Source organism: Lissotriton vulgaris, chromosome 9 (genome assembly GCF_964263255.1).
Source record: "Lissotriton vulgaris chromosome 9, aLisVul1.2, whole genome shotgun sequence".
Taxonomy (NCBI): domain Eukaryota; kingdom Metazoa; phylum Chordata; class Amphibia; order Caudata; family Salamandridae; genus Lissotriton; species Lissotriton vulgaris.
In genome coordinates, this window is record NC_141697.1 from 1,160,273,868 (window position 1) to 1,160,300,797 (window position 26,930).

Here is a 26,930-nt window from a genome sequence, read left to right on the forward strand (position 1 = left end):
ATTGTTTCACATTTCCTACGTTTATTTAGGCAATCGTACTAATGTATGTTGTTTAAATTTACCTGCTGAGGCCAGTAGATGGCACTGTTGGATTGTTTATAACTTCTGTGTATTATACATGTATAAATTTGCCCTTCCTCTCCACAGCACCAAGCCAGCCCCCTGGGAACGTCAGCTGGAACTCCTCGGACTCCAAGATCATCGTGCGGTGGGACCAAGTGAAGGCTTTGGAGAACGAGTCTGAGGTGAAAGGGTACAAGGTAGGCAATGCTACACTTGCATGAGTGGCCTCAAGATTGTCACTCACTAGATGGACATGTGCACTGCACTAAATTCAACCATCTTCCAGCAATAAAAATGTGGTGTTGTTAACTTGAGTTTCAGTTTGCACTATGCCAGATGTTACTGGTTATCAGATTTCAGGCATTCCAATACCAGAGTATGAAACGTTGTGTAGCTTAAAACTCTTGCTAATGTGTGCATAGAGTTGTAAAGGGAGTTTAGGTACTTGAATATGACCATTTACTTAATGTTGGGCATTTTAGTGGCTGGCCTGTGTAGAATAGGTTACCAATCTTACCATGCAGTTTATTTGGAGTTTTTGTGAATTGCTGTACGTACCACATTGCTGAAACTTCTGAACTTTTGGGACTGGGATATATGAGGGCAACCGTGATAAACCAGTCTGTTAGCTCGTGGAAGGTTAGAGCTGCTTTTGAGGGCACGTCTGTATGTATCAAAAATGTGGTGCCAGAGTCTTGCCGAAGAACAACCAATTTGGGAGTTGCCTACACTGATGAAGGCATGTTGTATTTTATGCGAATCTGCTACCTGCCCGGTGTCTTACAGAATCCCTCCAGGATACCCTTCTCATTCATGTGTTCTTTGCAACATCTATTAACACCCCCACTTCCTTTTAGAAAAAAGGTCAAGTGGACCGACAATAATACTTCTTGCTCGGACCGTGTGTGCCTCTCGATAAAGGATAACTTTCTGTGCTTTAATGGAGAAAAGTCAATGTTTCTAGCAGTCAGAGGCATTCTACCTAATCTGCTACCCTTTGAGTGGCCCTCGGCCCTTGGTACTCCACCTTTCAACCTGGCGATCTTTTTTGATACAATGTCAACGGGTTTTATTCTGCAAGAAATCCTCTCTTTTCTATATTCTGACCCCAGCAATGAGCGGTCAAGACCCTCATTCCGAATACCTCAACTACTGTAAGATTGTCTACACTAGCCTCCTTAAAAACTCCCCCCTCAAGGCTCCAAAAAATTCAGACCAGACAGATACATTGTGCCTAAATCCATGTTCGCAGGACCACATAAAGCACCTTCAAAGGACTCTATGCCCTTCAAGAAGGTATCAGTATTAGGCTCATGGTCTTTTTAACTATCAATAAGATGCAGAATCTGTGGACAGCGACTGAAACCAACACCTCACTATTCTGTGGCCAGAGTCCCTTGCTCTATGCCCTGCCATCTTTTCAATAATTACTCATTAAAGGGGATAATAGAAGAATGCAACACACTGAGCTTTCAAGGGATAAGACCCAAGGATGCCCTCAGCCAACATCTTAGTGCTGAATCCAACTAAATGTGATGCACAAAACTCTTGAGAACATAACTGTTTAGATTAGCCTTGAACTGAACTCCACACAGAAGATATGATGACATCTAGATAGTGTTCTCTGGGCACCTACTTTCACATGAACCACTCCTCTTATCATCAAAATGTTTACTTCCTTCTGTTAACCACTCAGAAGTAACACACCACACGTTATAGAAGACTCATTATACATGGGATAACCTACCTTCTGGTGCACATTATAAGGCTATTGCAAGTCACCAGGGAGTTCTGTAACTTAGAGGAATGAGGTCACAGGTAAAAATCCTTTATAAGGACATGGAAGTCTGAGGTGCTTTGTTTCATCAGTCTAATGTAAGGCAGGGTGTATATTAGTTCTTAAATACATGGTCACAAGATCACACAACCCACAAACCTCTTAAAATCGTGTTATCTTGCTCATTCATTTGCTTTCCGACATGAAGACTAAGGACCTGATTCACAGAATGAACGTAAGACTCAATCCTAAACTTACTACTATTTTGGTATTCACAGAATGCACCTACTACTTTTGGCATTCACAGAATGAACTTACTACTTTTGGTATTCACAGAAGTTAGGATTTTGTCTTAAGTTTGTCTTAAGACAAACTTAAGACAGACTTAAGACAGACTTAAGACAAATTTAAGACAAACTTAAGACAAAATCCTAACTTAAGTCTGTCTTAAGTTTGACTTAAGACAAACTTAAGACAAAATCCTAACTTCTGTGAATACCAAAAGTAGTAAGTGCATTCTGGGAATACCAAAATAGTAGTAAGTTTAGGATTGAGTCTTAAATTCATTCTGTGAATGCCAAAAGTAGTAAGTGCATTCTATGAATACAAAAATAGTAGTAAGTTTAGGATTGAGTCTTAAGTTCATTCTGTGAATCGGGCCCTAAAAGTGGAACCCGTAGTATGAAATTAAACACAACAAAAAGCAGTCAGTAAGTTATGCAAAAATATATTAGAATCCTTATAATATAAACCAGATCCAAAAAGGATGTAGGTCAAAATGAGGAGTAACATGCAGATAGAATCATACTTTCCAGTAAAGAAGAAGTGTGAAAAACCTGTTGCCATAAATGTCTGCTCTCTGCTGATCACTCTTTATTTTAGAGAAACAGATTACGAGAACGAAAAGTGTTTAAAATGCAGTTGCAATGATGCTCTGTGACACACCTTTCTCATTGGTTGCTGGATCTGGCAGCAGACATTATAAAATCCCAACTCAACTGTAATAGAGCAATGACACAATTTTCTTAATACAGGTAGCTAGAAATGTCACAACTCCAATGTAATAAGGAAATCGTATACCAGTTTTTATATTGCAATTGCAGGCTTCCAGCCCTAACAAAAGGTAGGGATGAACATTCATAGTTTGCCTTTTCTTCCTCAGGCCTCACTCAGAATAACTAGTGCATTGCACAGGTCTAACTGTAAGTAAAACAGGGGGAACACTGCAGTGGAGCAGGCCTAGTTTGACACAGCACTGGGCTCACAATTTCAAAGATGTATGAGCTTGTCGATTACTCCCTTATGACTTTCACTGATGAACGTATCCCCAACTGCTGTCCCTGTCCTTAGCTCATCCTCCTCTCACTGCCAGTGGCATAGGAAGGGGGGTGCGGTGAGTGCAGGCTGCCCGGGTGTCATCACTGAGGGGGTGACAAAATGGCGCTGAGGGGGTGACAAAATGGCATAAATATGTGTAACTATCTTTTTTTCCTTATTTTAATCATTTCAATGTGGGCAGGGGAGGGGTGACAAGATATGTTCCGCACTGGGTAACACCTGACCTTGCTACGCCACTGCTAACTGCTGTTTGTGTCCTGTCGGCTCTAGGTGTTTTATCGCTGGAGCAGACAGAGTATCACATCTGTCATTGAAACCGACCAGACCTCAGTGGAGCTGTCGCTGCCCTTCGATGAGGATTACATCATCGAGATCAAGCCGGTCAGTGAGGGAGGCGACGGCAGAAGCAGCGAGCAGATACGAATCCCTAAATCATCAAGTGAGATAATTTCTTTATGCAATCCGTGCTCTTATTGACTTTGTTGTGCACATTCTTATATTAAAAGATCCTTACTTTTTATTTGGGCCATGACTTTGAGGACAATGTCATGAGATAATCATGACTTCCTGTATCAATGAATAGCTTTGTAAAATCACTAAGCAACCTATGACCTCACAAGCCCATGTCATTCTTTCAAATCTCATTAGTTCACAGTCCAACCTCATGAAATATTTAAACAACCGTATGATCTCACATGCTAATGAGCAAACTTGTATCATCATCAAGCTACCTCATGACCTCATCTGTGCCAAATACTTTCATTCCATCTCATGATGTCACTACTCTGCCTAATGAAATTCTCAGAAAATCTCATGATCTTACAGTTCAACTGCATGGCATGACAAAATTATCTTGTGATGTTTAACACCAACCTCATTCAATTACAAGAAGCGTCCTGATCCCTTACACTCAAGTTTCCTAAGTCGTGACCTCACACTCCAAGAACTCACTAGAACAACTTCATTTATTTGTTTATTTATTTTATTTGAAAAGTTTTATATAGCGCCGGAGGTATCAGAGCGCTTTACATGAGTTACAGCGAGTTACTGGTTACATAGTTACATCAATTAAGTCCAAGAGTCACAGGGGGAGGAGGAGGAGGAGAGAAAGAAATAGACAATGGGGAAAAACAGGAAAACAATGTCCGATGTCCAGGTGGGTAGGTGACGGCCGACGGGGTGAAACCAGGGCCAGACTCCTCTTTAGCTGCATATGACAGCTCCACCGGGCATCGGTCAAGGTAGCTCGTGCATCGAGGTGAGTACAAACAGTTTTGGTATCTGCCCAGGGGGCGGTGTCAAAGGTCCATCAGAAGTTCAATCAAAGTTCCATCAGGTAAGGGCCATGTTGATTCCGGCTCCGTGGAACCCTGCCACAATTTCCTTTCCTCCAAGGATACCGGTGGGGATGACTCAAGATCGCCAACCCTATATAAAGGATGTGAAGTTGCCTGGATGGCACTATATCGTCGGCCATTTTGTGTGACCCAGCAAAGTGATCTCCACTGGTCTCGGTGGCCGCCTGACGCTCGGGCAAGAATTGGCAGCGAGCTGTACGACCGACCGAGCCAGCACTCCGCTTCAATAGGTGTTCCTGGTAAACCTCAACTCTAGCCTGGAATTTGGGCTCCTCGGTGTAGCTGCTGGTATCAATCTCCTCAGGACCTGGGCTTCCGTTCACCACTGTGCAGGCCACCAGCCACGAGGCCCCCAGCGCAGGGGATGAGGTGAGCTGTAGGTAGTTGATGTTGTAGTGATGTGGTGGAAGCGCTCCCAAACACGTCCCACCAGTGGAAGAGTCATACCATGATACCATCAAGCAACCTCATATTCAACAAGTGCAATCAGATCAAATTTGTGTGGGTTTAACAACAAGTACCCTATCAGCCAACCTTTTAATACAATCAAAAGCCCATTACCTAAAACTGTCAAACTAATAACTGAACAAACGTTTAATTCCCTAGCTAAAATAGAAAACATTCATGACACCAACCAGCCAACTGACAGCAGTACATATCTTGCAACATAATGCCACATTTCTGTAATTCACAAATTTAAATATTCAAAATACAAAACAATGTCAGACCTCTTGATCTTAGCAGACAACCTCATGACAACATCAGACCATCTTGCATTATTAACAAAGAACATAATTAAATAATTGGATAAAGGCATGATATCTTTATCTAGTCACCTGTCAGTGCAATCCATATGTTATCATCAAACAACCTCATGCCCACATGAGCTAAATTATGAAATAAAACTCATACATGTACAAAGTGGCCTAACGGGCTAAGGTGGTCAATCTCAAATCTGGGGAATTGAGTTAGAGTCTCAGCAATGACGCTCAACATACTGTGACTCTGGGAAAATCATTTAATCTCCCCATGCCTAACAAAAATGAATGTGTCCTTGTGTAACATAACTGGTGCTCATGTAAAGCGCTCTGATACCGGATACCTTTGGGTCAAGATCACGCTATATAAAACTCTGAAAATGTTTTTTAAACCTCATACACGTACTGAGCAATTCCATGTACCAATCAACCAAGATGATTACATCAATAATATAATCATTCGAACCCACCATTCGAGAGCATAATATCATAAATCTCATGTCCTCTACAATCAAATCCATGACATTATCATCTGAGCTGGCGACTCAACTGTCCACCTCATGAGACCATAAGACAATTTAATGTCTCAGCTGGCCACCTTCACCATGAGTCTATCAAAAAGGTCTATGGCCTTGCCAGCTAAACAGCAACCTTATACAATCCCACTCCATCATGATTTTACCTGTCAATCTCACAATCTCAAGAGCTAAATTAATGGCGGCTGAAGATACATTTATGACACCAGAAGATCCCACAGTGTAAGTAGCCATCTCCAGACTGTTAACATCATCACAGGACCTCATAAACCCATAAGCAGGTAGCATTGTAAGAAGTTAAGAAACCATCATCTCTTCCTGTGATATCATTTGAGCTCATTGCATGCTCCACTGGATCACGTGTGTGTGTGTTTGTGCATGTTTGTGTGCACCTGCCTGTGAGTGTGCATTTGCACTCTTGTGTGTGACTGTATTTGTGCATTTTCAGCCTGATTCATGTAGCTAAATTGCACTCGCAAAGGGCCAGATTCTCAGAATCTGGCCCTTTGCGAGCGCAATTTTTGCATTTGGTATTCATGATACCAAATGCAAAAATCGCTATTTAAGAATTCGCATATTTGCGTGGAATGGCGTTTAAGGAATCTCTAATAGAGATTCCTTAAATGCTATTCATGACACACAACAAAATAGCGATTGTGGACTTTTGGGGCCGCTATTTACCGACAGGTCAGACCTGTCGGTAAATAGCATAAACTCAGAAAAATGCTTTTAAAAGCATTTTTCAAAGTTGCATGTAGCACACACACATGTCCTTTGGACATGTGTGTGCGCAACACCTGTCCAAAAGTGCATTTTAGGGGTGCTACAGGGCGTCCTTTGGACACCCCTGTCACCCTTAAAATCGCTATCTCAGTTGCGAGTAGCAAATTGCTACTCGCAAATCCCCAATCATTCCAATAGGCCTCTTGGCCCATAGGAATGAATGGGGAGTATTTGCGAGTAGCAAATTGCTACTCGCAAATAAAGAACATGTAGGAATCGCTATTTAAGTAGCAATTCCTACATGAATGCCGTTTTGCGTGTCCTCAATAGCGAATCGCTATGATTCGCTATTAGGGACACGCAAAACGGCCCGTACATGAATCAGGCTGTTTAAGTCTACAGAATCAATTTTAACCAGGTTTCAATGTTTCAACGAGTAAAACTAAGGGGCAGATTTACTAAGGTTTCATGCAACTCAAGGTAGCAAGCAAAGTTGGCATGCTACGTTGCATGAAACGGAGAGAGCAGAAATGCACCTAAGATGCTGCGCACTTCTGCTCCTTCACTGTATGCAGCCTAGCGCCAATGCAGGCACCCATGCACCTAGCTGCAAGGGTGCCTGCGTTCCATGCAGGATTGTTTAATTGTAAGAGTATCTTCCTGCACAAAAACAATTCTTAAAAGTGTTTTTCTTTGTTGTATGTGTGATGCATTTTCCATCACACTTAGAAAAAGGGAATAGCGAGGAGAAATAAAGATATTCCTCCTTGTTCCCCCTGGGTCTGGGAGGTGCACCATTTTGTTTCAATTCCATGTTTACTGACCTGAGTATATCTGCCAATGCGTCAAAATCCATTGGTGGATGCATTGGTTTTCTGAAAGTTATAGAGTGAAGACATCACGGGTGATGTAGACGGAGGTCTCAGTCTTAACTCATTTAGAACACTTGAACCAGCATTTTTTCCCAATCATTAATGTCAAGAATCATTTGCATTGTTTCTTCCTTCCTATGACAGACCTATAATTCCTCCTGTCATTCTGTCACTCTTCACTCTCTGCGAGCTATTATGGAAATCACTTTAACAGCTTAATGTGAGCATCACCCCCATGCCCATCCTTGTGCATAGTGCTTGATAGAGATGACTGTCTGCAACAATAGATATCATATCTTCCTGACAGCTTTATTCATCATTCCATGTCATGGTCTAATGTTCTAGTTGATTGATGGCGATTACACACAATTATATATGTTTATTATTGGCTACAAGACTTCCCCTGCTTTTATTCTACATGTTAGAAGAGTCGCTTCTCTTGCAAGTCTATATACAGCCTTATGAGGCTGCTCTTACAAAGGGGCTTTGTTTTAAGTTGCTTTTGTGGGGCCAGTCCCATTTGTCCAGCACCACTAAAATTATTAAAATCATCAAAACATACTGTGTAACCAAAGGTGAGGGCTTAAGAAATCTCCTCTATGAGGCACCCATAGGCAACCCCAGGCTTCCCTCATCTTAGCTGAATACAATCCATTCCTGCTTTCATTTTAGAGATCATTTATGTATGGACAGGTACCATGCTAGAGAATGGACAAGAATATCCAATGGTGTCCTACTCTGAAGTTTGTGGTTCCATGCTGTTTTAAAAAGGAAATTCCAGGTTCTTTATCAATATAGGTGCCCATCACCACAGGACACACATTCATATGTCTCATAGCAACCTCACTCCAACACATCTTTCCTTACATCTACCCCGCTTTCCTTCCAGCAAGAAAGTGAGGCGCTACATTCACGTGTGTCCATATTCACACATTTTGTGCACCAGACACAATCAGGGAGACACTCACTGGCTTCTGCTCCACCCAATGGTAGCCCTCTAAGACATGATGGCCTCATTTACGAGGCCTCTAGCAGCACGTTTGCGCCTCCGGAGCATCACTTTTTTGATGCTTCTTTGGTGCAAAGTGCCACAGCATATTTACAAGGCCACGCAAAGCCACTTTACATGGCTGTTCATGCCTTTGTAAATATGTGCACCTTTCACGCATAACACTGTGTGAAAGGGGCGTTCCATGGGTGTTGCTGTGGGTGTTCCCATGTAACACTCATGGAATCTGGAGCATTCCTAGATTTATGAGAAATCGTAAACCTGGGAATGCATCAGATTCTAACGCAACGAGGAGAAATAATCTTATTTCTACTAGTTTTTTTTTCCTCTTTCTATGTGTGCGCATTCTGAAAAAGGAGGAAATCGCCTCCATTGATTGCTTTTGTGCAGAAAGATGTCCTTTCCTGCACAAAATCAATCACCCCCGCAACACAGGCACCCTTGCAACATGGCTAAGGGTGCCTGTGTTGGCACTAGGCTGCTTTTTTAGTGCGGGCGCAGGGCTCAGTACAGGAAAGCCTTGTATTCTTGTAAATAAATACTGTGCATTCCTGCACTTTTAGAATGACACAGCACTGCCAAAGTGCTTGCAGCACTGCACTGCGCCATTCTCTTGTAAATGAGGACCAATATTTTTGCCATTACCCTTCAATTGGGCCAATCAAATTAGGTTAAACAAAGCTGTATGAAATAGGACCTGTAAGCCAAGTTCAATGCATTAATCCAGGAAGCCAATGTCAGTGCATCCATGTACTCATTTGCATAGCTCTCATAGGGCAGCAGCTGCAGTGGGGCTGGCCCAGGGATCTGATAGAGCCTCTTCACTCCACTTGCTGGCTGTGTCTTTCTACAAAACCAGGGCATGGGGCCCAATTTACCTTACTTTACTTAGGTCCTATGGCACCCTTGCTACACCTCTGCTCAGGACCTGACAGTACCTGCTCGTTTAACCCCTTGGCTGCGGAGGTAATTCTGCCGCAGCGCTAGGGGGGAGGGGGGCCGCGCGGCGCCACCATGCTCGTGATGGAACCACTCCGTCACGAGCCATGGTGGCGCTGTGCTTGTGACGGAATGGTTCCGTCACGGCCCTGCCCGCCTAATAGAACCTTCAGCGCAGGCGCAGAATCAGCGCCGCGCAGGCGCGGCGGCCGGGCCGTGACGGAACCATTCCGTCACCAGCACAGCACCACCGTGGCTCGTGACGGAATGGTTCCGTCACGAGCATGCAAGGGGTTAAAGCGTCCCTCCCCACCCTTTTACAGTGAGTGCTTTGAAACATCCTTTGGTTGCACTGGCACCTTACAAAAACTATAAACAAAGGGGCAGACTTACAATAAAGTGACGCATCTATAGAGATGCATCACTTTCCTTGCGCCACCCTAACAATTTCTTGCGCCACCATGGATGCGCCGCATTTACAATACGGCACACCATGGAGGAAGGATTGACTGATGCGTCAGAAATTCTGACGAATCTGTTGGGGCAAAAGTCACGCATTTCTGCAGTCTTGTCGCAAGCACAACTCCAGCAATGCATTTTGTGGCCTATTCCCACTACACTGCATCACTCCTTATGCCTGCTTCAAGCAGGTATAAGGTTTTGACGCAGTGGCGTCCTAAAAGTGACGCAGTGAAATCTTGTAGATTTCACGGCGTCCCTTTTACGTGGCTTTCCTGCGTAGGAATGCCCCCCTGCATATATTATACCTGACGCAGGTACAATGTGAAGCAAGGCTTTACAACACGATGCATCTCCCTAGATGCGTCACGTTGTAAATAAGGTGCATTGTTTGCGCCGCCGTTGCGTCACAAAAAGTGACGCAATGGTGGCGCATATAGGCGCAGGGGGCTTGTAAATCTGCCCCAAACTATAAAAAAAATATATAAGTTGCTGACTTGCTCTGTTTCATTATATAAGCACTTGGCACCAAGCACTAAACAACTCTGGATTGTTTAGCACGTTCCATGCAAAGGAGTTAAAGTATGCTATACATTTAAATGCAGTGTTTAAGCAGCCATTCGTCTGTGCCTCGTGCAAGAAGTCCCCTCTGGCTTCCAAGTCCCAGCTGTTATTATAAGCAGCCAGACTGGTGCTGTGGTGACAGGCCTGTATCCGGTTCAATGGTCCCGCCGAGGGCTCAGCTCGTGCATTTCTCATCTAAAATGAACACACGGAGACATTCGCAGATGACATCAACATGACAAGGTGCGAGAAATGCAAAGACGGCGCATAATGAGAAAAGAAATAGCGCGCCCCCGGGGAAGGCACCTGAGTGAGAAATAACGACTGCTCCGCTCTCGCGCCGCGTTGCACGATGGGTGCGTCCTGGAAAAAAAGCAACGAGGTTTAATGAACCGAGCTAATGTGACGCGTGGCAGATCTGAGGCAGTCCCTGTCTGCGCAGCACTCTACAGATGAATAATCTGGCGGGAAATGCGGATACGTTAGGAGTAATATCAGAAACATCACAGCAGAACCGAGAAACCATCGAGGAAATTAAAAAGAAGCTTAAAATAGTCTTGAAAGTGATGCGGGGAAGATGGGAGAAGTGCATGAGAAGTCAGAACATTGGACTCTACGAATATAGGATTTTTATTTTCTTCTTTTATTTATTTATTTATTAACGCTTTTTTTATTGAAAGTAGTACAGTCATTTATATTTATATCATGGCTGGCTTTTTTTCTATTAGCATGCTGGACAGGCTTAGCACTGAAGGACAGGGTCGGATTGGGATCACAATTCGGCCCGGGCACTGACGAAAAAAGTGGCCCACATTCAAGAGGCGTGGCCCATATTTAAGGGGCGTGGCCCACATTCAAGGGGCGTGCCCTTTCATGAAACACAATTTGCACAGACAAGGAATGAAAGTGGGAGAATATTGTTCTTGCACACGACACAGGGCCAAGGTGACAATGGCCTACATGCTCAGCAACTAAAAAAAATAGCAAGGCCCCTTTTTGTCACAAAATTATTCCAGCCCTCCAGCACAGGAGCACCTGAAAAGCAGCAAAGCCCCTGCTATTACTAACCTACTCAGCCCTCCCCAGACCTTCAGCTCAGTAGCACATGAACAGAGGTAAGGCCCCTGCAATTAGTAAATTAATCAACCCTCCAGGCCTTGGGAAAATGTCCTGGCAGGGGAGCAAAAAACACAGCTTTCTGGGTCATCCAATGTAGCCAGGTAGCCAGGGGGGCGGCTGAAGTGAAGCTGGTGCATGGGAAGTGCCTTCCCAGTGTGTTCTGGCAGTTTGAGTATTTACCATTTACTGTAGTATTACCCTTGTACCTGTGGATGGTACCCTTTTGTAACGTACACAAGTCACTTTTCTCTTGTAACACACGGTTTGCTACCTCTCACTTTTGTTTGCTTTAGATACTGGCACAAGTGCCACCATTGCCTACGTAACGTTTGTTCTTGTGCTGGAGTGTCTGCCATTAATTGCAGTATTATACCTCTACTTGTACTTTGTACGCTTTTGTAACCTGCACACATATCTCTTTTTCCTCCTGTCATGTATTGTTTGCTCCTCTTGTATTTTGGTTGCTCACTATTGTCACTTTTGATTCATGTAACTTAACGTTTGCTTTTGTAATTTGTCCACTTATAATTTTCTCCTCATGTATTATTGCTGTTCCTAGTGTGAAGCGCTCTGACACCTTCGGGTAAAGTCCGCGCTATATAAAATCGCATAAATAAATAAATAAAACAAAAAAATTCCAAACATCACCAGGCCCCCACAGCAAGACCCATTCTTCCTCGCCCACTATGCCCTGAATGTGAAGGACTGTGGGCGAGGTGCTAAGACTAACACCGTTTCTGGGCTGCATGGGCGCCAGGGGGCCGAGGTGAAAATGGCTCAAAGGCCTGAGAAACACCTGGCCCCCAGGGAGGCTGATTATTGCAAACAATCACCCCTCCCCAGCCCAGCCTCAGCTTGATTGCAGGGTAGGGGTGAAGGAGAGGCCACAGCTGACAATCGCTGTCTGGCCGCACAGCGAGGCTGCTTTCATGTTCTCAGTCTCTGTCTCCGTGCACTCTGTGGGCCGTTTTTTTTCTCCCCTTTCCTAGTCCACTCTCTGTGGACTGGGACAGGGGAGAAAAAAAACGGCCCACAGAGGGCACTGAGGCACCGGCCCTTCGGCCCATTCCCGAATGCCCGCCTTGCCAATCCGACCCTGCTGAAGGATATCTGGCAGACATGTCCCAGCTCAGTCACCCTGCGCATGAAAGTGCAAAGAGTAGAAATGTGTCTTGTGCACAGTGCAAAGCGTCTGCGCATGAAAGTGCAAAGAGTGTCTTGTGCACAGTGCAAAGCGTCTGTTTGTTAGATTTTTAACTGGATTCACCTGATTTATTTACTAGGCTCTTTTAGAATCAAAACCCTGGAGTACATTTTTTTTTCCAGAAGTACATAATTTCTGCTTTAGCCGTATTCTGGTGCCAGGGTGGGCCTTGCCCTTTGCTCAAATAAAGCATAGGGTGAAATCAAATTTGGCCCAGTCTCCCCAGTTTCCCCACAAACACAGAGCTGCTTTGAGAAACCAAGGGGGTAGATTTACTTAGATTTCACACAACGCGCTGCGTGAAAGGGAGCCATCAGATATTCACCATATTTACATTGATATGGCGCATTTCTGGTGCCTCCTTGCGCTGGTGCACTGTTCTGCCCAGTATGGGCAGGATTGTTTTCGGGCAGCAAGAAACACCTTCCCGCACAAAAAAAATCCTTTTTTTAGCTTTACAGTTCCAAAGATTTTTATTGGCATTTACAATATCACGATTGTTCAAGGATGCATTAACCAACATAGTATAGATAAAGTGGTATAAGACATGCACGAACAACGACCTAAGAGCATGTTATTGATAGTCTATAGAGTCGCCCAAAAATACATACACACATTTTCCTAGTAGTTTCGAGCCTTGGATAGACTCCTTCAATAGAGCTATTCGTAGTTAAATGAGAAAGAAAGTCTGTAGTCATGTACAGGGTGGCTTTTGTGGTGGGGGATATTTACTGTTTAAAAGATTTTTATTACCATTTTAAATATTATAAGTTAATTCAAGTATGCATAACCCAGCATAGTATAGATCAAATGGTACATACAAACAATACTCATAGGCATTTTCCTTTTTCTATGTGTGATGCTGAATGCATCACACATAGGTAAAGTAAGTAACGAGGAGAGAGAAAGAATTTTGTCCCTGTTATTTCTCCCTGTTACAGCTATGTCTGGAAGGCATACCATTTTGATGTATTCCCAGGTCTACAACTCTTTGGAAGTCTGGGAATGCACTAAAGTCAATGGGTGGGTACATTGGAACACCCACACTTCACCCACGGAATGTCTCCCTGCTGCACGGTAAACAAGACAGTGAAGTGCACAGCCTTGCATTACCTTGGATTTACTAAACCACACAGGCCACTCACTCAGAGGAGAGCTTAGGTCTCTGTTGCCTGTACTGTTTAGGTATCCTCAATTCTAAGAGAACAGAAGCTGCACATCCCCCTTCAACATGCATAAACACTCAAATGGATCTGCTGAATGCATATTCATTGGAGTCTGCTAACAGTGAATAAAGAAGAATGTCAGAAACTAAGCTTGTGACAGAAAACCTCTGGTCCATCCCACTGCGTAGCAGAAATTGTCACAGAAGATGGTCCTTTCACGTAACTGTGGTCTTGATGCTCACATACAATGTTGGAATGTTGATATAACATTCTCACTGTGCCACTTGAATGAAGCTACAGCTGGTTAATGAGCCCTTATCAGACGGAAACTGGTCCTAGGTTGCTTGCATTCCAGGTCGGGGAGGAGGACCTGGCTTGGCAGTTCGGGCTGGACTGTTCCAACTGGCGCATGGTCAAGGCTGATTTGCATATGGCTGGGCCCAAACTGAGGTGACATTGTGGGTGAAAAACGATGGATTCAGATGCAGTCTGAGCGATTGCCAGCAGATGAGATACATTCAAGTATTCCTTCCATCACCTTGTTGTTGCTGCAGGCTCACCAGATGGCCATAAATGAAAGGCAACAGAGTCACAAACGCAACGTTTAAGGAAGCTTTACATTTTGGGAGACAAGACGTTCTCAAATGAAATAAGTCCATGTTGGCATAGTTTTCAAATTAGAGTGAATAAATGTCACCGACTGCCCCCAGAGTGCATGCCTCTTGGTTGTGTATCCAAATAACCCAGCTTTGAGATCAGGTAGATGATAGTCAGGGCCACTGAAATTATGCTTGGCAGTTCGGGCTGGACTGTTCCCATGAGGCACAGGGTCAGACTGATTTGCATATAGCCATGTCTGACCTGGGGTGGCAGAGTGGGCTAAAGAACGGTGATGGATTAAACCCAGATCTGTTGACTGGGTGTGAGTGTTTGATTGATTCAGATGCTCCGTCCATCACCACCCCCTTTTTCACCACCCACTTTTGTACCACTGAAATTATGCAGCAGGGGAGGACACAATAATGTGGCAGGTTGACTAAATTATGTGGCAAGAAATGGCAAATTATGCAGCATAATTCAGCACATTTTGAAGCAGTGATATTTCAAGGTTTTGACATTTTTGCACGTTAACAATGTATACGCAAAGTTTTCACCTCATTAATATCAATTTAACACCCATATAAGGCAATCAGACAAAAAGAAGAGTCAACCTTTGCAAAGGGACTTCCGATGCGTGGCAACACGTGTTATTGTTTTTAATACCTTTTCATCTGTTTAAGCTAGAAAGATATTTTTTTGCTTAAATCTGCAAATTATGCAGAACAAGATGGGTTATGCGGCAAATGCCATAAGTCCATACTTATGCAGAAAATGACAAGAATCATATAATTCCAGTGGCCCTAATGGTAGTTTCTGATTTGACTCTAAAAAAGCAGAGTTCAGTCAGTTTCTTCTTTCCTATTTAGGCATACACAGGAGAGGCGTTCTACTCTAGAGTTAAAATACAACATAGGAGTCTCATTCAGCAAAGTTTGTGTGGCTCTTAAACCTGGGAAATTGTGTCATGTTGGAAAAAAATATTCAAAGTGCAAAATGTGGTAATGCACCTTCCATGAATGAGCTGGAACATTTATGGGACTCTTTGGACATTTATGAATTGTATGTATGGTGTATGTATGTATGTGGTATTTATATAGTCAAATTTAGCCTAGCAGAGTGCTGCTTAAGGGAAAAGGCACAAATCGTGATGGCAGCGGAAGCTGGGTCCAGAGAGCAGAGATGGATTGTTGCTTCATCGTGATCTGACATTGGCATGTCGATTGGGCTCTGTCCTAGATTTGCGCAGGTTTGGGGCTGTCCTGAAGCATTTATTGCCATGCACATGCATGTAGATGTTTATGACTACAGAGAATCAGAAATCTACTCACAGTGTAAGTGAACACAAAGGATAAGTAGCATTCCACGTTTTTAATGAGCCCCTTTATGAAAGATGGACTCAGACGCGTTGCTTACTTTAGTAATGAAGCGCAGATGTGTTTCATCTAACTCAGTTTTTAACAAAGTACAGCGGTTTATCTGCTTGAAAGGTGATATCAAGCAGATGTGGCCCATCATTGTGGTCACCATGACTCTTCCTCCCTTCCTTTTGCAAAGCATGATCAGTGTCAGACTGAGCAAAGACGATTCTGACAGACACTCAACATGCCAGGGTCAGGCAGCCAAGTACTTTACATGACCTAATGTGAAGGCTCCTGGCCACCTGAGCCAAACTTTGCCTGGCTGAAGATCTCATAGCTCCTATGGAAGTGATCTCAGCAGCATGGTAAATCCATGTGAGGTCCTCCCCCTCATGATCAGGGGGAGCATCGTCAATTGAGTCAGGCCTTGGCGCCTCAGGTTTAAGCCCTGAAGGGCCCAGGGCTGACGGCAAATCAATACCGCCTCGGAACAGAGTGAAGTGGGCTCCACAACTCTCACTGACCCCACCCCACCCCACGCTGTGAATAGTTAGTGAAGGTTCTCCTTTGATTGGCTGGCCCATGACATGGTCAGGAGGTGGTGGGATGTCCCGTGTGTCACTTCACTACCCAAAGCCTCCAGCAACGTCCGTGGCCTTTGTTCGTATCCCCCAGTCACCCACTGGACCTGCTGCCACTCCCACAGTCTGGTAAATGGTTAATGGATAGTAGATGGAATTGTATATGTATGAATGTATGTGTGTTTGCATGTGATCAGTGAATGGGTGTGTGCGTGTGTATGTAGTTATTAATAGTGGTTGTATGTGTGAACCCTAGTGAATGGATGGGAGGGAGTGAGTGTGCAAGTGGATGGGTGGGTTTGAGCATGTGTGTGGGCACTTGTGAGTGGATGGGTGTGTGCCCACCCTACTATTCATCCATGTATGATATTACAAGCTGCCACTGACGTCAAGGCACTGCACCTCTTCCAAGCTGGAAATCTTCGGCCTGTATTTAGTGATATTTCTGCAAGTAGTCATCTTACACAATGCAATTTAACACTGCAAAAGTAGGTGTTTACAATTTTAAGTACATATATGCTATGTTTTGCATTATTTTGTGAGCACGCACACCAAACATTCAGAAAAAAACATACTTGGCAAGGTACGTTGATGAAAAATCTGTGGTGTTTTTCTTTTATCCCTTGGTCTGCCTATAATGAAACTATGACCTTATCCTCTGGGGACATAAAATAAGGGAGTGAGTGGTACAAGTGTGCCTAAGTTTAAATCTGGTGCATCTCACTGGTCTCTTCCAACAGCATCTCTTAAGTGATGGTGTTGCAGAGTGTGCAGTTAATAAGTGCATTAATATCCTCCTGCGCACCGAAATATACGCAGTTTAATTACGTACACATGAACTACTTAACACCCCGTAGACTCAGAGTCACCTGTGGTGGCGAAGGACGTAGGTACCCGAGGTGTAACTATAGCGACGTTGATTTTGTACACATGACCTGGGCCTGTACCACATTGCTCCAGTTCTGGGACGAAGTATTGGCGGTTGTGCAACACTAGGGCGTACACTTGACTCCACAGTCGAAGTTTGTCTGCTGGGCTTTTTCCCCGACCACACAAACGGAAGGTGGGAAACAGGTTTTCGATCTTGCCTGGTCCTGGCTAAGAGGAGTATAGCAAAAGCCTGGAAGTCATTCGGCGGGCCCGTGATGGGAGCCTGGAAATGAGATGTGACTTAGTGGGTGGGAGCCGAGGGACGAGTCTTGGTTGGAGAAGAGTCAAAGAGGCTCAGACGGCGCCCCATAGCGGGGCATAGGAGGAAGGCCCCCTAGGCCTGGGAACACCCTGAACAAGCTTGTAGTGGCTAGGGGGGGAGTGGACATGGGGACCAGTCAGGCGAGGAGTGCAGTACTTTTGTTGGGGAACCTAGTATGAGTGATGACCCCAGTGGAGTAATTTGAGAGCAAAGAGTATACTGGAGTAGGGAGCTGCAGCATTGGTGCAACTGAACGGGGAATGGGTGATACTCTCCCACATAGTCTCCCTCATGCTGCCCAGGATATGGAGGACATAGCACATTGGCTATTGGCTCAGTAGGGAGAGACCAGGATCCTCTCCCCCCCATATATGCAGAATACCCCAGATTATTTTTTAGATTATTGCACAATTTAGACCCCCCTGCATAAGTTACTTAGTAGTTGTTTTTTGTTGTGCACCAAACAGGTGGCATTTCCCCAAAGGCTCCTTCTCAAGCTGGGTTACATATTCTTGAAAGTCATAAACTACATATGGTTAAGTAGTGTGTTGAACTGACACAACCTTTTTTGGGGGCACAGATTATTGCTATTACACCGTACACGGGTTTACTTGTATAACCTGTTTGGAGTAATACGATCTGGCCTGGATGCGCCTCCTATTAACCCCTCCCCTGCTGATGACGGAACCGCTCCGTCATCAGCTGCGGTGGCGCTGTGCTGATGACGGAGCGGTTCCGTCATGGCCCGCCCGACGCTCCTGCGCGGCGCGAATTCCGCGCCTGCGCTGAGCGTTCTATTGAGCGGGTGGGTCCATGATGGAACCGCTCAGTCATAAACACAGCGCAACCGACGCTGGTGACGGAGCGGTTCCGTCACCAGCATGCGCCCGCCGCATTTCCGCCCGGCCCCCTTAGCACTGCAGCGGAATAGCCGCTGCAGTGAAGGGGTTAATATACTATGCTGTACTCTAAATTGGGTCCTGTGCAATGCTGAAACGTTGTTTGCCTAGCAGCTATTACATCAAATGTCAATAAAAATATGTTTGAAAAAATATGTATATATCAACCTGGACACCCAAGAACAGAGGCCATTTTGTGCCCAATTGAACCCACTGAATCATGTCTTGATGACAACCCAACTTGGCATCAATGTTCATGTTCCTCAATTCATCAACACCATGAAATCATATAGGCACAGTGTGAACTTCCTTAGCACAGCTTTAATACACAAAAAGCCTCTTATGATAGACTTAGAATATCCCACGATGGCTGACATAAGGCAATTTTTTAGATAAAAGTTATGATATTTAACTTTGAATCTCACTTATGGTGCTGGAAACCTTGTATTTAAGCACATTTTGACATTTAGGGTGGGTCGATTGAAAAAGTTTTGTTTTTCATAAGCATTGCTCTCTTTCTGTGGACATCAGTTTCTAGGCGAATAAAAAGAAGTATTGGTGAACGTCCTTTGTCGAACTTTGAATCCCACTATTGTCCACATAGCGAAGCAAATTTCCACTCAATTGATCCTTTCCTTCAGTTATTAAATTCACCTTCTGCCATGTAAATGACACTTCTGTTATTCTTCCTATGCCCTGAATATCTGGCCAGTGATGTCTGGGCATGACAGAGGTTTCAAGAAAAAGCGGTTCTGTCGGGTAGACCTATTATTACTTCAAAGTACAATACTTGAAATACAAAAATTATGCTCTCAACACACACAAGGAGAAAAAACAGAACTAGTATTCTTTAAGTCTGTGCTCAATCTTTATCAGAATTACTTCATTCCGTTATGAGCTATTTTTTTTGTATCAAGTGAAAACGAATCATGTACAAAATACTGTTTAGTGACATTTGGGCATAGTGAAAAAGTGACAAAGTGTGCAATATATACAATATCAACAGGGTATTATATTTAAAATTATTTCTGTAGGAGAGGCCAGAGTTCTATTTGAAACCACTGTGTTACAACTAGCCCTGTTGGTACATTCCGTCCACCCCTGCTCCCTGACCCCTGTTGGGTTCTCCCATCCTGAAGCTCCCTGTAGAATGTTGGGGTGTTCTCTAGTGAGGAGAGTGGATGGTCAATAAACGAGTATTTATCTTACCAGCTGTGTCCTGTTTCCTTCAGAACTTCCAACACTGGCGACGTAACTGCGCAGGGGGCAGTAATGACCATCTCCCCTTTGTGTGCTCTCTCCACATGTTTCATCCTTGTTGTGGAAACCGGGTCATTCTGGACCTAAAGATTACGTTGAGGTTTTGACCCTTCTGTGCCCCCGTTGGTGGTCACGGCGGGTCTTTATCAAGACGGAGAAGCGGGGATTATATGTGCACTGTCCTGTCAGGCATGGGGGTTCTATGCCTGAAGTACAATCGCACAATGGATCAGTATGATTTAGTCTGGTGCAATGTAGCTCAATGGTTTACATGTCGCGGTCAATCTGGTAACAATGAGCGGAACAGAGTCTCGGCCATCGGTTGCAAACGTCAATGAACGTTTGCAACCCGCCGTGACCACCATGTGCGGCACAGAAGGGTCAAAACGGCGATGTAATCTTTAGGTCCAGAATGACCCGGTTTCCACAACAAGGATGAAACTGTGGTTTCAAATAGAACTCTGGCCTCTCCTACAGAAATAATTTTAAATATAATACCCTGTTGATATTGTATATATTGCGCATTTTGTCACTTTTTCACTAGTATAATAGGTCTACCCTACAGAACCGCTTTTTCTTGAAACGTCTATATTACCCAGGTTCTGAGGGACACAGGGTTACCCCATTGTTTGAACTGGGTATGACAGAGTCTATATAGGCTATATCTTGTGCATAGAAACATATATTGATTGCTAAGTATCATTTTCATTTATACCCTTAGCAGAAAATTAGGTGAGCAAAAGCCTGTCAGCCACACTTGGGGCTGAATCTAAGGGCCACCAGTGTTAGATACATGTTGGAGCATCTGAACTGTACAAAGACCCTAAATCACATAACATATACATGAGTGTCCAAAGAGTTGTGGGACCTGTTCTTTAATGTAAAATAGATAGGAGATCTGTTGTGTTATTTTATGCTATGTTATATGGTTTATGTATGTCATTGCAATTAATTTCAATAATTCCCAACCTCAGCTGCATTCTCCAAATCTCACCTGCAAAAGTCCTTTAATGAAAAAGCAGGCCTGTACCGAAACATAGCAGCAAACTCTGACTTCAAAGTCCCTCTAATATTGGTAGTAGCCTGCCTTTATAAATATCAAAAGATGGTAGGTAACTGCTGCAAATGCTTAACCAATCTTAAGTGTCATTGCTACACAAATATATCCAAAGGAATACAAATAAAATTTACGCGTAATGTATATGCGCATGCCACAATTTGACCTCACTTGTTCTTTCACTATTTCAGATGCCTATGCCCGAGGATCCGGAGCCTCCACCTCTAGCGCCTGTACGCTCTCCGCAATCAGCACCATAATGATCTCCCTCACAGCCAGATCCAGTTTATGACAACAGTTATTTTACACAGAAGAAAAATGGGAAAAACTGCAAAAAAATGAGTTACAGACTACACAATCGATATCTAAAGCAACGTTTAGCTAGTTGTTCAGAAGATTCCCAAGTGGTCTCATTGTCCAAGTACATCCTTTGACTCAGTGCTTGAATTGAAAAAAATAAGTGCATATACTTATTTCTTCCATCTGAGAAAGGCAGACAGTGTCCTATTAAAAGTAAAGCAGCCTTGTCGCGAAATGCCGTCTACGACTTTGACCGTACCTGTCCCTTTAAAGCATTGCCGTAACTGAAACCTTGAAAAGGATATCCGGCACTTTTTTCTGCAATTGCATTACACAAGACTTCCTCAATGTACCTAGAGATTTGTTGAACGTTTCCCCTGGAGGCAACTCTACAAATGCACTGATAAAAGAAGACATCCCTTAGACGATGTTACCAAAGCCGTTTACAAAAGTCCTTGTATGCATATTTTTTATTATAGATTTAGTGTTTTATAGAATTTTTTAAAGTTAACATATGATGTAGATATTCTTTTTTTTCTCTGCTGTAAAATGCTGCGTGCAAAAAATTATCATGAAATATATATAAACAGACAGATTCTATATGTGGATATATATATATACAGTTGGAAATGTTTCCAGTAGAGGTTTTATGTTCCAAAGGAACTAGAGAGGACTATGAAATGGTTATTAATGGCTGTGCGGTGTTCTGTATTGCTTGGTTGTGTCAGGAACATGGGTTATTTGTTCCCAGGGATGTCTCTAAGGTAAATCTTCAGGGTCTAAAAATGTATTTGGTCAGCATTTTATTCTACAGGAAAATATTGGAAGGAGATCCCAATACCTTTAACCCACAAGTAAGAGAAATTATAATTGAGCATAAAATGAAGATGGCTTTGATAGACTAAATATTTTCAATAAGTTAAAAAGCATTCCAGTGCTTGGTTTTAAGATTCAGGTTCACGTGAACTAAAAAAATGATGCATTTGTTGTCATCCACTCATTTGTCAAACAAGACAATGAACATCAGAACATAGTAACCACTGATAGCTGCCGTCTGTGCGCACACTTTTGGGAGACACTATTTCTGCCTGTATAGGAGTTGGGTTTATGTCTATACAAATTAAACAACTGGAAGAGTGGGCATGTTGTCAGTTCTACACAAGTCCAGATATTTGTTGAAGAGGTCACTTGTGGTTATTTCATGTCCTTGCACACACCTGCGGTATTTATTGCAACATTTCGAATGGCAATTGTATCAGAGGATTTCATGAAGCCTGAAATGTTCTACTGTCATTGGCAATTGTAATTTATTCCAGGGAAATCAATCTTTGGTCCTCATTGGACGATGAGGGTTTATGAGGATATCGACCGGAGTTACATTTATAAATAATGAATCTAAATGAAAATCACCCCCACAGAAAGTGGCTATCCTAAACCTCTGTGGAGTGCAGCCATCGAGAACATGAGTTGATAAACCCTTGATTTGTTTTATTGGTCATTGTATAAATGGATAACAAGTGTCAACATACAGTTCACAATGCAAGTTTAGTGCATACATGTATTGCACATCTGTATATTTTCAAATTGACAAAGGTGACATCTTGTGATTCCAAACTAATTTCAGTGTAAGGAACTCAATCACAAGTGGCCTAGAAATTTGCAGTCCAACCTTACAGTCTCTGCTTTGTAAAATGCCATCTTCTCGGTTCAACATATCCGGCTTTAAAAATAGCCATCTAGCACATCAAAATGTCTCTCAACTACCTAAGTTACAAACATTCTTCTTTCTGTTTCCTGAAAGTTTCAATTTGTTTGCACAGAGTTAATTTTAGAATGGTCACTCTCTTACAGGGATATGTTTCAGGGGGATGTATGATGGTACAACGCGTACCATTACAACGCGTCCCTTTACGACGCAGTTTTAACAACGCAAGTCGTTACAACGACTTGCGTTGGAGGGGCGCTGATAGTGAATAGTTTAATTTACTATTCCAACACCAGTCCCCGTGGATAGTAGGGAAAGTGTTGGATAGTAAATTAAACTATCCCCTATCCTAGAGCGCCCTCCAGCGAAAGTCGTTGTAACGACTTTCGTTGTTAAAGCTGCGTCGTAACGGTACCGTGTTGTACCAGTTACGTTGTAAAGGATGTTTACCGTTTCAGGGCTGTTAGATAGGTCAAGGCAAGAGATTTTGAAATGCTATCCAGTAGGAGTGATTATCTTGTGATGAGAGTGCAGCTGCAAACAGTTTTTACAGAGTGCAGTTTTCAGTGTGGATAATAATGCTGGCACTTCAGGCCTGATTCTCAAACTCCGGGCCAGATTTCCAAACTGCACTTTGTAGTACATTTTGTAGTACTACGAAAAATAGTATAAAACGCAATTCACAAACTACGTACAGAGTTTTACGACTCCGCACCTCCTATGCTTGTGTGCAGAGTTCTTCACCCCAACTGCGGACTCTCTGGATGCGGAGAACTCTGCACACATAAGCTCTGCAAGTAGCCTATGAATACCGAAAATCAGTAAACTTACTATAAAGTGCAAGTTTTCCTTTGAAAATCTGGCCCTCCATCTCCAACTTAAACCCATTTCTATGGATGCAGTAGAGTCCGAGAGCCAATACTTGAATGGCTGTTACAAAACATGACTGGGGATGAGAAGATCTACCTGCTAAGCAGAGCTCTGCTAATCCAAAGTGCCATGAAGTTCCAGATGAAGTCAGTCAATGCAGCCTTTGAGTTCCAAATTATACCTTCTCTCTGCATTCCTTTTAGAGTTATGACACACCACCATAGCCTATACAATCCCTTAGGCTCCCAGCGATCCTCTCGGATCATGTACCGAAAATAGTCATAAAGGGGCATATTATCAAGGACGGGCGATACATTATCGCCGCTTTTATCGGCAGGAAACTGCTGATAAAGCGGCGATAATGAGCTTGATAATATGCTCAATGGAATTCCAATCGAAGCCCATGCTAGATGTCTTCACATCTAACATGGACTTCGATTGAAATTCCGTAGAACATATTATCAAGCCCATTATCGCCGCTTTATCAGCAGTTTCCTGCCGATAAAAGCGGCGATAATGTATCGCCCGTCTAGGATAATATGGCCCAAAGTGTTGTCAGCTCCTACCTCCAAGTGATGCTCCCTCATAGGGTCCCCGTGCTTCCCAAGCTCCTGCCCTCCCAATCAGGGACTATCTAAAAGGGGAAGAGAACCCTACTCTCCCACCATATTTAAACCATCGTTATCAAAGGTTTTATTCACTAGCATTTATTTTTGCAACTCTAACACATTTCTATAGAAAATTTCTATAGCGACTGAAAATGGGTTCACCTCCTCTGTTGTGTATCTATCACCAGAGGATGCAGCATTGCATTTCACTGCATTTCCATTCATTTCTCCGGACACATACCATTTGATAAGCTAACTGCACATATCTCAAGACCAATTGAAATGATTGTCTTATTTTCTTGTAGTTGAAGGCTATTTTAGACTTGGCAAGACACAAGAGGTTAATTATGGCTGCTGTGGGTTTTAGTACTAAGATCAAAATGTTACAGGAGGGGGTAATAAATGAAAAAGTGTTTGAGAAATAGAAAGTGAGTCCAACAGGAATTAATTCATCGTAGTCGTGGTTAAGAATAAAGTCATTCTGCTCCATGTCCAAAACCACTTGATTTCAGGTATACGCAAAAGAGACTCATGATGTTAAAGGATCGATCTAGAAAGAGAGTTTTCAAAAGGTTGTTAACCAAAAACATGGGTGCTTGCCTTTGTAGTATGGTGGGTAATACATACATGTCAACATGTGGAAACATAGAAGAGGAAGATTTTGAAAAACATTGGGAAATGTATATATCTAATTGACTTAAATTGAAGTTAAGACAATTTTAGATGGTAGTCAGCTAGAGCAAAGACTTTTTATGTCTTAAATAATCTGGAGTCTTCCGCCCCAATCGGGTGTGTTGTAATGCATGGTAGTGCACATTACCATGAAAGACTGTAGTTTGGGCTAGTAATGGTAATGGATCTCTGCAAATGTAAGTTATGGTTGTCACCCACAGAGCAGAACTAGCACTGAATCTCTTGCTCAAGTTGCTTCTAGAATCACAAGTATAAGAATGCAAGGGAAAATCAGGGATGAATGTACCCACCCCTGACATGCAGCAACCTGAGAAGTAGAAGGTGAAAGGGGGAGATCTCAAACTTGATACATCTTAGACTTTGTTATCAGATCCGGAGAGAACTTGGTTATCCTTTGCAAGTTTTACTTCAACTTTCCACTTCTCAAGTTGCTCCATGCCAGGTGAGAGCAGACATATCCTTGATTTTCCTCTACATTCTTATACTTGTGACCTTAAGAGCAATTTGAGCTCCACAAGGTGTTCTACCATTAGGTCTTAGTTGTGATATCAGCCTACACAAATATTCTATCTCCCATATCTTCCTCACCTCTGCATTGCAAGGCAAGTCTAGGGAATTGGATGTGGAGTTAAGAATAGTAACTTCTCACCTTGATGGCATAGTGGTAGATGAGGTTGAAAAATGTGGTATTTTTGGTTGGAGAATATTTTGACTGTGATACTTTGACATGCAACCCTCCACGGACACTACACGGACACTCCACGACTTTCCGGGTGGCCTTAGGTTGGGACTAGGGTGAGACATCATTCTAGACCACACCCAAATGAGCTGTGAGTCAATGATGGAGCAGGCCACACCAATCAATCCCAGAACCAGAATGTATATGTGTAGAACTGAATGAATGATTACTTGTGCATTGTAGGCCATGCAAATTGAAGCACCCTAAAGTGCTTTCTGATTCTGGAAATTGGAAAGTGTATGCTTGCGCATGTGCTTTTTAAAAATAAATTCTGTAAACCAGCGCAGGAAGTTGATGAGTCCACAACAGAGATGTGTGTGAAGCTGAGGACCACAGTTTTGAGAGTCATTGAGTGGCCAAATGCAACACCGGGAGACGTGTGGAATTGTATTATTTTGTAATTCTCTCCTCTCGCCAATCTTTTGCCTGACCCCTGACCCTAAAAAGGCAGACACCGAAAGATGGAGAAGCAACCGGAACAAAGAATATGGGACAGGCACTGCAAACCACACAAAGCTTGGGCCTTCTTATGGACTGAACATGTACATCATGTCTCCTCGAACTCTGCCCTCCAGGCTATGTCTGTCTTTACTTTGGCTTCGAGAAGTGGCTTTTTATTTCTACAAAAAAAAAAGACAGCGTCGAACTAAACGTCAGAAAAATGCACAAACTTCAGGATTCCTGATGTTTACAGAAAGCAGCGCCCACGAAAGTTCATTTAAAAAAAATACGAATGTACCAATATTAACAGAAACGCAAACGTGCCGGGTGCCGGCTTGAAGCTCACGATGTCTTTGCTCTCTGCCCTGTCTTCCTCCCTGCTCTGTAAATGAACTTTCATTATCGGTGACTTAGCTGCTGTAATTTTTTTTAACGGTATTGTAATAAATATCCGTCCTTTGTAAAAAATAAAATATATAAATATATATATAAATATACCATACTTCTTACTTGATCCTTTGGAAATGTAATAGTGTTGATGACTTTTTGTTTGCTGAAAAACGACAATTTTGCACTTCTCATCCATCGAGTAGTAAAATCCAGACAGGTCTTCAGATAGCTGCAACCAATATATATGTGCATTAAATACACTTTCGTGGAGGTCATTTACATATTTGATGGTCATTTTGCAAACCCTACAGGATTTTATTATTCAGTGGGTCAAAGAGTCATGCTGGGAAGA

The 26,930-nt window shown here is 43.1% G+C and overlaps 1 protein-coding gene across 2 annotated transcripts in view; it reads left to right on the forward strand.

The window, feature by feature from the left end:
- LOC147692947 (contactin-4-like) overlaps window positions 1-26,681 on the forward strand; it is a 697,785-nt gene extending 671,104 nt beyond the window's left edge. For both annotated transcript variants that reach the window (XM_086939200.1, XM_086939201.1), the window contains exons 20-22: window positions 148-260; window positions 3,449-3,617; window positions 21,024-26,681. In XM_086939200.1, the coding sequence (XP_086795326.1) occupies window positions 148-260; window positions 3,449-3,617; window positions 21,024-21,124 (383 nt within the window). In that variant the 3' untranslated portion in view covers window positions 21,125-26,681. The remainder of the gene's footprint in view (window positions 1-147; window positions 261-3,448; window positions 3,618-21,023) is intronic.
- Window positions 26,682-26,930: the final 249 nt, after the last annotated feature.